A 13,923-nucleotide genomic window follows, 5' to 3' on the forward strand; every position below is an offset into this window, starting at 1 on the left:
ACAACTCCCAGAATTCCCCAGCCAGCACAGCTGGCTAGGGAATGCTGGGAGTTGTAGGCCTTTTTCTGTCTAAACATGCATAGGATTGCACCCTTGGTATTTCTGGAGTAATTTAACATCTACTGTTTTAGTTCCCATGATGTGTCTTTTAGCTCTTGTACATGATGGCAGTTTTAGCTTTTGTAGTCTTGTATTATATTTTTATCATGCTGTGTTGGTATGTTGGATTAATGCTGTGCTGATTTTATTGATCTGTTTTGTTTTTGTTGTATTATTTTTGTCTGCAACTGCAAATACAAAAAAGGAAAGTTTATGAGCACCCCTCAAGTACTGAAATTGCAATGTTCTACCTGGGTGGAGCAGCACATTCAAGCTTCTCCATAGAATGTAATTCAAGGTGAATAGTATAACATAGACAAATCAGAACAAATCTCCTTGATACATGTTTATTGGTGTCCTGCACTTTCAGTGTAGCAGGTTGGAGATGTAATAAAAAAGCTTCAAAACTTATTAAATCTTCATTGAAATAACTCTAAACAACCCGTGCTTCAGAGTTCAATTAATTCACGTTTCCTCTCCTGTTTTATAAGAAAAAAAAAACCTTTACTATTTATCTTTTCAGAGCCTATTTATAAGTCCGCTCATTTAAATCTCGAGATACATTCCTCAGTGTAAACAATAATTTTCAGTCTGATAAGGCCTTCTGAACTATTTTATACCACCTCCACTCTTACTTCATTGCAAAACACAATCTTATTTCATACTATAAAAATTGGTTCATGCAAAACACACAGTGGGGAGGACAGCGGAAGTTATTAATCAACGCAAAGGGCACCCCCCCACCCCCACCCCCACAGACATTTTGCTGTCCCAAGTGGCTGCATCATATGATCCGAGGTCAGGCATTCTCTACAAAATTGCGAGGGATCCTTGGGTACACATTTCCTGAATTGCACACTGCTTCACGGATATCTCTTAGGAACACTGCAGCCCCAAGGGACCATTTGGATTGCTTGTGTAGCCCAGCTGACCCTCTTAATGGTTTACGTGTGTTTCCTTCCCCATCTCCTCTGCAGGTTTATGATACACTTAAAAAGATATCTTTATACGTGGTCTACTTGGCCTTAAAATATGAATATACAATATCCATAAGCAATAGACAAGTAAAGCTTAGAATGCCTTACTATTTCTTATGAATTGCTAAAAAAAATTACACATGTATAAGGTAGTAATATTCATGCTGATCCATATACAGATGGATTTACTTTATCAGCTGAACAACTGAGACGTGGTCAAGTTGGTTCATTATTTTTAAATAAGAAATTGTTCATATGCATGTAAAAAAAAAAAGACTTCACCTTGAACTAGGTTACCTGAAGCTGTAATCCCTGCTGAGATATTCAAGTTAAAACTAGGGTAGAACGTGCTTAATTTCAAAGAGGATAAAACTCTGGGCAAAATCCAGCAAACGTTAGTCCCACTGAAATCAGTAACGCTACTGAACAACAAATCCTCACTTTGTTTGCTATGCCAAAAAATAAAATAAAAATGCAAGTCAATAACTATTCTAACAGTCACATTTTTCTCATTTAAATGTGGGAGAATCTCAGCAAGTACTGCTGAGTGAAATATCTATTTCATTTCACACAGCAAACCCATGGACGCTCCACTGAAATGAATATCACAGAACAGCAGTGCTTAATGGCTTGTTCACTTGGTACCATCCAGCTTGGTGTAAACTTTCCATATCCATTCCTCACTGTTCATCAGAAATGGGAGTACCATCACGTTTGCGACCATAGCTATTCTAACTATGTAGCTGGACAGTACAAAGGGTAAATAATGAAACGGTGAAGCATATATGTGTAGTATTAGGATACTTTTTTGGTGACTATTTAATTGAAAAGTCCTGTTCATTTTTATTGCATAAACATCCAAGCCTTCATTTTAAATTTGTACTGCTTCATATGTTGTACAACAAAGAGACACACACAGAGGAGAGAATAGTTTGTTGTTGTTGTTTTTAAAATGATGCTTAACGAATTACTGAAATAAGTATGGTAGCCAGCCAGGGACTTAGCTTTCCTGAGGTTTGTAAGGAATTTAAAAATTAAAAATCACAGTGACTAGGCTAGATGGCAACCATACTGTTAAATCTTAAATATACAGTTTATACAAAACTTCAGTGCGTAGCCAGCTCTTGGTTACACGTACAAGGTTTCCTCTAAATGACTCGCCACTGCATAATACTGGTATCTTTTCCACCTGTGGAGATGAGATGAGTATCTTCATATAGAAAATCTACGTTGGTTACATGACTACTATGTCCACCATACACGTGACTTGGAGCCTGAAAGACATTGATAAGGAGCGCATTATAAACACAACAGTAAACATTGGTAATGGGAGCTGTTACCGTGACAAATGCTGCCAGTAACAGTAACCAATAACTATGTGCCAGACTACAATGAAATAATATCACGTTGCTTCAATCAATCAAAGCACAGTACTGAAAACAGTATGTTCTTCCTCCAGTGTTTGCTAACTGTACTTCCCAACGAAGACATGTTGGGGAAGATTTGTCTTGTATGGTGTAACTGGTGGATGGCAAAGGCAGCAGTCTCTGCATTGCCATTTCCATCAAGGTGTTAGTAGATTTTGACCGGCGTAAGCACCTGCTGGCAGTAGGCACATACGATGTAAATGGAGTGAACCACAGTATATCACATTATTGCATTTTACTTTTCAACGTATGAATAGGCCACAGCATTCTTCTCTCCTGCTTCTCTGTATCCTGCTCTGAGTATGGGGATCCCTTGCCGTGTATCCCCTTCCCGGTCTGCAGCAGTACTGCACGTGGAGATTGGGATGGACTAGCCCCAGAGCAATGCACAATTATTTTCTTACTTTATCATCACCACAGCAACCTGTGAGATGACTTCCCCAAGGCCATTCAGCAAATGTCACAGTGGAGCAAGGATAAGGGCTTTTCCCTGTTTTTTTTCTCCCCGCAAACAATAGATTCCCTCACCCCGTGAGCCACATCACAAGCTACTTTTGAAAGTAACCACCCTCAAATTTCTGGATCATAGCCACTGTATTTGTCAGTGCTATGCCACGTTAATTTATTAAGTTTTGGATACGTCTAGAAAATAACGGGAATAGATGAAAACATTTTTTCCTTTAAGGTTGTAAGACCAGCTACAACATTTTCTGTAGCAATATTTGCTTATCTATTGGAGAAATTAAATATAAATTAATTCAGTTCTTCCAAACGGGGAAGCGTGTGTGTGTGCACGCATGTGCTGTCCAGAATTATGGGCCTATTTCCTGCGGCAGTGCTCTATGCAATGGGCTTAACATTAAAAAGCCTGTTACCTGGTGTGTCAGCCCAAAAGCATACTCCATCTCTATGATCTCCTTGGTAACCGCTGGCACAAATATGTGGTATACATTTGGACTGACGCATGGGAAGAGTCGTTTAAAGGCTATGCCTGCTACACGGAAGTGACCATGGGGAAACGTGTCTGAGCAATCTCCACACAGGGGCTGTAATGTTTAAATCAACCCTAATTTACAAGTCTCTTTAGACTTTGGGGTAGTTACCTTTTTGTTTTAGTGCTGGTAAAATGTGTTTTATGAGTTTTTATTTAACCAGACTGAATGCGTTCTTCCCTTTTTCTACAAAAACGAATGTGTGTCCTGTTAATATAAATTAGGGCCTCGTGTAGGATAGCAGTTAACAGAATGAACTAGAAGTCCCCCCTTCAAATTTTTTGTACTATAATATGTCGAACACATACCAATATGATCTACATATTAGTATGACTGTGTAACGCTTCACTATAATGTCTCGTTAAAATAATATTTTATACAATTTAAAATACTAGTGTATTTTAACATTCTATTATGCAGGCCACTTTACATATCCCTTAATAATTTTAATATGCATTTGTTACATAATCTAATATTATTAGGAATACATTGTAATAATAATCACTGAATCAAATTTAAAATAACAATGAAATAAATAAAAATAAATCTAATAATAATGGGTATTTTTAAAAGAATAACTAAATAATGTCTCGTTCGGGGAGAGAAAGTATGTAAGAGGAAACCTGTTTATAATCTTCACATCAACTGGTATGAATGTTTTCATTATAATAACTTTGTGAATTATTTCTTCAAACCTCTGGAAAAAACTGTTAACACCAATACCCCCCCCCAACACACTTAATTTTTAAAACTGAGGGCTATTTACAAAACAACCCCCTTTAACATAGAAAAAGTGTAGTCTGGTGCCTTACCCTAAATTGTGAACACGGATAAGAGAAGAGATGTACTTTGCCAAAGTCATCACCAGTCGATAATAATTTCCTCCCATGTGAGCGACAGACAGCATTGATATCTGTGCCATCTGAACCTTCCGGCCACACACCTAAAATATTGAGTGATTATTTGTTTATTAAACTGTTTTAAATGTCCCATACTCTAAGCAAAACCACAGACAACTCATCAACCATCTGCCATGGATCTGTGTCCTCTCTAAAAGTGCAGCATTTAACACAAGCACATTCCATTTTTAGGCGTGTACTAAAATCTGGAATTCCTGGATCAAAAAAGGGACTACAACACATGCATCAATACATAATTTGTTCAGGAAAACCAAGAGTTTTACTAGATTTGTAAAGTGTGAGAGTTCAGAAGACAAAAGCTTGTGAGGGAAGAAATGTTGGCACAGTAGTTGATTATAATGCTGTAAGCTTCTAAACTTGCATGGTCCTCTTCTGGTGGCATGTGTTCAGATCACAAATGAAGTAGAATTTTTTCTATATCCAAACTGAGGGCTCCCAGGATGGTTAATTCTACTCCAGGAGAACAGACTACAACAACATAACCTGATTTTTAAAAACCATTAGAACAGTCAAGGGCTCGTATTTCTTATTCTCAGAGCATACCGACAGCTGTGATTTTGTCAGATTTTTGTTAGAGAATCTTTGGCTTTTCATAAAGCTAAACTTAAAATTGATTCTTTGACTTAAATCAAGTTAGGGAGATAGATAGTCGCAGGGCGGCTGAAGCACAGAGGAGAGGATTCAATCTGTGCTCTGGTTGCCCTGCAGTTTTCCTTAGACACCCGATTTGGGGGAGCTGTCTAAAACAGTTTCCGCAGTCTCCTCTCATCCCCACCCCTGGGAATGCCCCCTTTTTGCCCTGTCCATGCTCTGTGTTACGAGCATAGACAGGCATGGAGGGACAGAAGCCACAGTAGTGTTGTCTACAAGCTCAGAGCTGGGAAACTGAGAAATCCTATCTCCCCCAGCCGCTGTGTAGGGGACATAGGATTGCTCTCTTAACGTTGTAATGTCGACATGCCTTTTAAATATTATTTTCTCCACATTTTACAGATAATTAATGGCAGTTTCCTGTAATTGTTATTGTTCTCTATATAATACATAATATGTATCATTTCAACTTGGCCAGTTCATACTAAATTAGAAGTACTCACCATCCCTGGATAGGGACTCATGAGAAAGAACAAACATAATGGTTGAAGCAGGAAAACATGGGTATAAGGTACATGATTTCAAGCCGACTGAGGATACTTTTTAGCATTAACTGGGGCTAAACTGGTGCCAATGCAGAACTTAATCATCATTAGTACCAATGAGGGAATGGCAAGGGAATTCAGAAGGGAGGGGCTGGGAGGAAGTACAAAACCCTGAAGCCTACATCCATTCTCTCAACTGCAATTAAAAGATCTCTGCAATTACTTCTTCACTGGTCACATGACATTTCTGAAGGAATGATGCTCTATTACAAAACACACCCTGTGCTCAAGGACAGTATGACAATGAAGTGGATGAAAATTAAAACCTGGATTCCTGGCAAAGGCTAATTTGCTAAATGTTAGCAAATTGGATTGCAGAGACATGGGAAGTTTGTGGGGAACATTATATACTTACCAAAAACATGGAACCCTAAAGTACAGGTGTAAGTAACCCATTCTATATCTCTAGTGGTTTCAACGCTTACTACTTGTTTACAACCTGAAGGAATCCCTAGAGAGGGAAAAAGAGAGAGAAAGAATGAAAGAAAAATAGTATCAGTTATAAAGGTGAACAAGACTTAAATAAAACTTAGGCTGAAATCCTACACACACCCAAGAGTAAGTCCCATGGGACTTACTTCAGAGTTGAAATGTATAGGATTGTCCTGTTAAGAGACTATATATATGTCTCTGCTCTGTAATGGTTTATTATTCATATTAGGAATCCATTGGTAGCCAAGAATGAACTCTGTACCAAGGACAGAATACTATTTGTTACTCACAGTATAGGATTTCATAGTCCCCTGAATTAGACACAAGGTACTGAGAATTAGCAGACCAGTCCAAGTGAGTAATGAAGCTGGAATGACCCTATGAAGAGATGCATTATATTAATTCCAACAACATAACATCCACCAATAGAATTACACTAGTACATATAAAAAGCTACATTGAAAGGTACACTGAAGCCTTGTTTACATTAAAAGCAGTGGGTGACCTGTGTTTGGTAGCAACCCAGAAGACCACATTGGAACCACAGTCTCCAGTCCCAAGTTCCATGTGCTCTTTTGGTGTGGCAGAAAATAGTGGTGTATGATGACCTAAGTTCAGCGTACACGTGCTAAAAACAGTGCAGCAACTCAAAAGCTGTCTCGGGCTACAAATCAAAGCATGAAAAAGTAATAGACATCAATATTAAATATGCCCTTACAATCCTAAGAGCCTCTCCTTCCACTACTGGAATTATCAGAGGAACTGGAGTTCCTCTTATTCTGGGTCCCATACGTCACTGTTGAATTAAAGAGTATTTGCCTGTATGTCCATTTTGTAGCCATCTTCACTGTATAACTTCGTATCTTGAATCTGAAGCCTGCCTGGGATCAAAGGTTCAATCTGCCACTTGCTAGTGACTTTAGTTACTTGAATGTAAATGAAACCAGTTCTCATCTATTAGAATCATAGAGTTGGAAGGGACCTTGGAGATGATCTAATCCAACCTCCTGCTCAATGCAATGCAGGATGCAGCCACAACATCCCTGACAGACGGCCATCTGGGCTCTGCATAAATAATGCCAAGTGAAGGACAAGCCTGATGTCCTAGCTGTGACCAGCGGCTGGTAACCACAAATTACAAACTGTGACTGTGTTAGTTTGGTGGGAGTCATTGTTGGATGAGTGGAGCGTATGTGTTGAACGATAGATTGTATATTTGAATGATGAGTGACTGTTGAGAGTGTGTGGGTATTTTTATGGTGGTAAGATGTGCCTAGGAAACTCTGATACAGGGACCCACGGAGGGGGCACCACTATTCCAGTGACTTGGGGCAGAAGGAGATACGGCAGGAGGAGGGGGTTGGGACATCAAAGTAGAATGGGCCACAGGTCTTTATACACTGTTCCCCTTCTGCCCCCCTTCTCTAGCTCTCATGTACCTGTTAGCTCTTCCACTGTGCCCTCCTGTCTTGTGGTGCTGTTATTTAATGCCGGATTGATCTGCAGTAAGACTGCACTAATTCATGATTTAATCATGGATGAGAGGGCCGACCTGGCATGTATTACTGAGACTTGGGTGGGTGAGCTGGGTGGAGTCAACCTGACTCAGCTCTGCGCATCTGGGTACTCAGTGCAGCACCAACATAGGTTGGAGGGGCGGGGGCAGGGGGAAGTTGCCGTGGTCCATAGGACCTCCATCTCTATCACGAGGAGACCACTCCACCTCGGAGCGGGCCTTGAGGGGTTGCACCTGGTGTTGGGCCATAGAGACAGATTGGGGATGCTGCTGGTGTGCCGCCCACCCTGCTGCCCAGCATCCTCCCTGACTGAACTGGCGGAGGCAGTCACAAGTGTGGTGTTGGAGGAACCCAGGACAGTGGTTCTGGGTGACTTCAACTTCCATGCTGAGGCTGTCTCCAGAGTTCCAGCTCAGGACTTCATGGACTCCAGGACAACCATGGGGCTGTCTCAGTATGTCATCAGCCCAACACATGAAGCAGGGCACACCCTTGATTTGATTTTTGCTCCAACTTGTGAGATGGGTAGTCTGAAGATTGGGGGGCTCCAAGTAACCTCATTGTCATGGTCAGACCATTTCCTGATGAGATTTGAACTTACAGCATTACTTTCCTCCCACGGGACTGGGGGACCTATTTGGATGGTCCGCCCCAGGAGACTGATGGAATCCAATGGATTTCTGAATGCTCTTGGGGATTTTCCAGTGGAGAGAGCTGGTGATCCAGCCGAGGCCCTAGCCTCACTGTGGAACAGTGAGATGCGGAGGGCCATCAACTTGATTGCACCTGAGTGCCCTCTCCGGCACTGTGGAGCCCGTTCTGTTCCCTGGTATACTGGGGAGCTGTGGTCAATGAAACAGGCTGGATGTTGGCTAGAGTGCAAATGGCACAAGACTTGAAGTGAAGACCGAGCACGTTCTAGAGTGCATAATCGTGCCTACTGCATGGCAATGCGGGCAGCAAAGGTTTATTTTGCTGCCTCCATTGCATCCTCAAGTAGCCATCCAGCGGAGCTCTTCCAGGTGGTCCAGCGGTTGTTAACATCTTCCCCAGTAAATGGGGCCCTGGCCTCGTCAAGGACCCGCTGTGACCTTTTTGCATCGCACTTTTAAGGACACAATCGCTTGTCTCCGCAGCAACCTTGATGCTGTTGTTAGTGAAGTACCAGTTGAGGTGTCTGATGCCACCATCTGCCCGATTTTGTGAGATTAGTTCCAGTTGTTAAGGCCTGATGATGTGAACAAGATGCTTGCAATAATGCGACCGACCACATGCCCTCTTGATCCCTGTCCCTCCTGGCTAATAAAAGCTAGCCAAGGGGGTATGACTGGGTGGGTCCAGGGAGTGATAAATACTTCCCTATGGGAAGGGGTGGTCCCTGCTGTCCTTAAGGAGGCAGTAGTGCGGCCACTCTTGAAGAAGCCCACTTTGGACCCATTAGACAACTACCGCCCAGTCGCAAATGCCTCTTTTCTAGGGAAGGTACTTGAGAGGGTCGTGGCAGACCAACTGCAGGCACTCTTGGAGGATACTGATTACCTAGACCTATTTCAATTTGGGTTTCATCCTGGTTACGGGACTGAATCAGCCTTGGTTGCCCTGATAGACGATCTTTATCAAGAGAGGGACAGGGGGAGTGCAACCCTGTTAATTCTGCTCGATCTCTCATTGGCTTTTGATACCATCGACTATGGTATCCTCCTGGATCGACTTTGTGGGATGGGTATTGGAGGCACTGTGTGACAGTGGTTCTGGTCCTACCTACGGGGCCAATTTCAGAGATTGGGTGACTATTCCTCAGCCCCTTGGCAACTGAGCTATGGGGTGCTGCAGGGTACCATCTTGTCCCCAATGTTGTTTAACATCTATATGAAGCCGCTGGGAGCGGTCATTAGGGGATTTGGGGATAAATGGAGCTCCAATCTGGAGCTAAATGCCATCAGTATGCTGAAGACATGCAGCTCTGTCTCCCTGTGACATCTGAATCAGGAGAGGCTGTACAAGTCCTGAATCAGTGCGTAGACTCAGTAATGGGCTAGATGAGGGCCAATAAACTGAAGCTGAATCCTGGTAGGGATGTACGAAAGTCACTTACCTTTTCGTAGGGGTGCTTTGCGGTGGGGGGGAGGCGCTTCGCTTCTCCCCCCGAAGTTCAGGCGAGGGGGGGGAGGCGTCCCGCCTTGCCCGGTGGAAATTCAGGCCGGGGAGAAGCGCCCTGTCTCCCCGGCCGCAAAACAAAGTGTAAACAAACAAACAAACAAACAAACCCCGTGACAGGCTACGTAACGATTAACGTAGCCTATCACGGCTAGATTTCCAAAATCAGCCGTGATAGGCTACGTAAATCGTTACGTAGCCTATCATGGGTGACTTTGAAAAAAAAAAGCGCGTACGCAAATGGCGGCGCCCATAGGACGCCATTTGCATACGCGCTTTTTTTTTTTCAAAGTCACCCATGATAGGCTATGTAAAGATTTACGTAGCCTATCACGGCTGACTTTGGAAATCTAGCCGTGATAGGCTACGTTAATTGTTACGTAGCCTATCACGGGGTGTTGTGTTTTTTTACACTTTGTAATGGCGGCAGCGGCAGCCGGTTGGAAGACTGGCTGCCGCCCCCACCCCCGACGAAAGGCCGACGAACCGCCGCCGGGACCCGCCGCTGGGAGGGACATTCGCCAAAGGTAAGTCCCATCCCGGGGGGGTGGCGGAGAATTTCACCGCCGATTTCGAGGGGCCGAATGCGTTGGCGCTCAGCCCCCCGAAGATTCAGGAAGAAATTCTCCGCCATCCCTAAATCCTGGCAAGATGGAAGCCCTGTGGGTGAGTGGTTCCTGGGTCCGGGAGATAGGCTCATTGCCTGTTCTGGATGGGGTTGCACTCCCTCTGAAAGATCAGGTCCGTAGTCTGGGGGTACTCCTAGATCCATCATTGTCGCTGGAGGCCCAAATGTTTGCGGTGGCTCAGAGTGCCTTTTACTCTGGTTCTACAGCTACGGCCTCTCCTGGACAGGGATAGCTTGACCATGGTGGTACAGGCATTAGTAACCTCAAGAGTGGATTACTCCAATGCATTCTATGTGGGGCTGCCCTTAAGGCTGGTCCAGAAGCTGGAGCTAGTGCAGAATGCAGCAGCTCAGCTGTTGTCAGGAGCTGCCCCTTTTCAGTGTGTAACTCCTCTGCTTAGGGAACTGCACTGACTGCCTATTTGCTACCGGGCCAGGTTTAAGGTATTAGTACTAGTGTACAAAGCCCTAAACAACTTGGGACAAGGATACCTGAGAGAGCGCCTTCTCCCTTACCAACCTGCCCAGTCACTGAAGTCATCAGAGGGCATGTTCCTGGTGGTTCCACATGGACCCATGGCCTGGTTGAAGTCCACCAGGAAAAGAGCCTTCAGTCAGTGTGGTGGCCCCCTTCCTGTGGAATTCCCTGCCTTTAGACGTGAGGCAGGATCCAACACTGTGTTCCTTCCAGCGCCTTCTGAAGACGTTGTTATTTCAAGAAGCCTTCCTTGCATGACCTGCCGTGGTTTGTTAAATTCCACTTTGTTGGGGTTTGTCTTTTCAAAAAATCTTTTAACTCTTTTAACCTGCTGTTTTATTCTTTTACCATGTTGTTCACCACTCTGAAATCTTCTGATGTGGAGCGGTACATAAATATTGTAAATAAATAAATAAATAAATAAATAAATAAATAAATAAGGAGAACCCACCACCAGGAAGCAGTTGCCGAATAACTCTCACTGTTAGGACGTTTTCTTTTAATGTTTAGTCAAAACCTGCTTCCTTGCAATGTCCAGCCATTGGTTCTAGGCCTACCCTCTAGAGAACCAAGAACAACTCTGTTCCATCTTCTGCCTGGTAGCCTTTCAGATATTTGGGGACCATTATCGTGTCTTAATTGTCTCTTTGCCAGACTAAATATGCAGCTCTTTCAACCATTCCTCCTAGGACTTGGTATCCAGACCCCTCACCATCCTGGCTGCTCTTCTCTGGACGAGCTTGTTTGTCAATGTCCTTTTTAAACTGCGGTGCCCAGAACTGGACAGAGTACTCCAGCTGTGAGCTGATTCACTATTGAGTACCTTGCCTTTGAAATTCAAGTTGTTCCTTCTTACTCCAAAGAAAGTAACCCTAACTATGAAAAAGAGAGATGGCCAGGAGCAAACTCTTTTTCTCTAAATCAACTTTGTTCTGAAAGCTATATGGGAATTGTTATTCCCATATAGTAAAAGCTATTTAGTGAATTGTTAAAACTGAAACTTCAAACAGATACTAGAAATATTTGTGACCCATACAAATAAAACAATCTCAGCTGTTGTGCATAAAAATCCAAGTTTGTGAGCAACTAAAAACAGAGATGAAGCCATATCCTGAGTAATTTCTGGAAATAATTTAAGACCTTTCTGTTTGCACAAATGTTTATTGTTGAGGGAATGTTTATGAAATATTTTTATTTTAAAAGTTATTAAATAGATTAATCAAGGGAGAAAGTTATACCACCTCATACAGAAGTAAGGTTGTACCCCTAAGCAATACATACTAGGAATGTACGAAACGACTCACCTGTTTTGTTTCGTGACATCTGTGGGGGGGGGGGGAGGTGCTCCATCCCTCCCCCCAAAATCCTTGCTGGCCGGCCGGCTCTGCTCCACGGTGACTCCGTGGAGCCACCAGCCGGGGCCACCCACAGCGACATCTGGCCGCTGCTGGGCTGCACAGGGATGCAAATGGCGGCCGACGTAGCTGCCATTTTCATCCCTTTTTTCGCCGTGATAGGCTACGTAAATATTTACGTAGCCTATCACGGCGAAAAAAAGGGAGCAAATGGCGGCGGCTACGGCGGCTGCCATTTGCGTTCCCTTTTTTTCCCCGTGATAGGCTACGTAAATATTTATGTAGCCTATCACGGCCTCCACAGGGACGCAAATGGCGTCCCTGTGTTAGCTGCGATAGGCTACATAAGTATTTACATAGCCTACAACGGAAAAAATTGTGAAGCGAATGGCAGCCGCAGATGCGGCCGCCATTCGCAAAGCAGCGTAAACGGCACCAGGTAGGTGTTCCATTTCGTGCGCCTTTCGCGGGGTGGTCGGGCAGGGGGGGGCTTCGTTCTGCCATGGATTTCGGGGTGGCCGAATGCACTGGCATTTGGCCTCACTGAGATCCATGGCGGAATTCTCCGTCATCCCTACATACCAATTTTTAAACAGGTAATAAAGTGATCACTTACTGAGCATTTGCCAACTCTACTGTATTTCCTCCCATTGTCATTAACACTGTATATATAAATACAGTTGTCATGAGAACCTATTGCCAAGAAGTTGCCATCTGCAAAACAAAAACAAAATACTTGTATAAACATTAGTACTGATTTATGAAGCAGTGATGCAAGCACTTGATGCTTTTTTAAATAAGGTTAAATGCAGAAATATTTCCATTTTAGTAATTACAAATTACATGGGACATCACGAAGGACAAATCTGCATGAAACAGGGTACTGGCAAGACCCCGTTCTCCTGCATGAACCTCTCCATGGGCATAAGTAATCTGAGAAGCCCTGTTCTGAATGCTGAACACATCTTTATTTACACCAATGGCTATGAAGAGCAAGGCCATTTCGACGGGGGCACAGTCTTTGTGCAATTCTCTCCTTAAGCTTTTTCAGGAGGCCTTTCAAGTAGCAGACTGAGGTGGGAGCTATATGCAGTCTTTCAATGAATTATTTACTGATTTTAGCCACAGGATGTATTTAATTTTATAGCAGGTTTTGGTTTGTTTAGAACATGGAGTTTTAGTTTATATGTTGCCTTGACAGCCCAGTCAGGGTCATTAGGAAGAGTATAAATTCAAACTTTTGATGACGAAAATATGGAACAAAAGATGGTATACTTTTCACTGAAATGTTATATCCAATTGTACAAATGACGAGATCTGGAGAATTATAGAAATGACAATTCCCAAGCCCAGGCAGTCTTCTTCCTTATCAAGAGCAGACAGTCAGCATGGCCCAGCTGTCATGTAACAATCTGTGATGCTTCTGTGACAAGTGGAAGCATAGCAAGAGACACAGGCCCAACAGCGCTGGCAGTGTGCGGCACTGCAGCTGGGTCTTGTGGCCTCTGGAACCGAGGTACGGTTTGAGTTTGCACTGGCCCAGCTCTGAGATAGCACGAGGGAGAGGGATGGAGTTGCATCAGTGCTGCTAAGGACAGGTTACTTACCTGTAACTCTGGTTCTTCAAGTGGTCATCTGTGACCATAGTCATATGGCTTAGGCACCTGTGCAGAACTGCCGTCCAGAGCATTCTATACCTGAGCAGACCTTTAGGAGTTCTGCCCACTCCCTCTACACATGCTCCA

The 13,923-nt window shown here is 43.5% G+C and overlaps 1 protein-coding gene across 11 annotated transcripts in view; it reads right to left on the reverse strand.

Annotated features, from left to right (window-relative positions):
* Positions 1–279: 279 nt before the first annotated feature.
* Positions 280–13,923, reverse strand: part of EML1 (EMAP like 1) — a 213,462-nt gene continuing 199,818 nt past the window's right edge. For all 11 annotated transcript variants that reach the window (XM_084838920.1, XM_084838987.1, XM_084838943.1 and 8 more), the window contains 5 exons: positions 12,795–12,892; positions 6,334–6,421; positions 5,967–6,062; positions 4,308–4,438; positions 280–2,350 (listed from right to left, as the gene is read on the reverse strand). In XM_084838920.1, coding sequence (XP_084695046.1) covers positions 2,225–2,350; positions 4,308–4,438; positions 5,967–6,062; positions 6,334–6,421; positions 12,795–12,892 — 539 coding nt within the window. In that variant the 3' untranslated portion in view covers positions 280–2,224. The remainder of the gene's footprint in view (positions 2,351–4,307; positions 4,439–5,966; positions 6,063–6,333; positions 6,422–12,794; positions 12,893–13,923) is intronic.

Source organism: Heloderma suspectum, chromosome 1, assembly GCF_057233095.1.
Source record: "Heloderma suspectum isolate Gila_16-S chromosome 1, 16-S_ref, whole genome shotgun sequence".
Lineage (NCBI taxonomy): Eukaryota > Metazoa > Chordata > Lepidosauria > Squamata > Helodermatidae > Heloderma > Heloderma suspectum.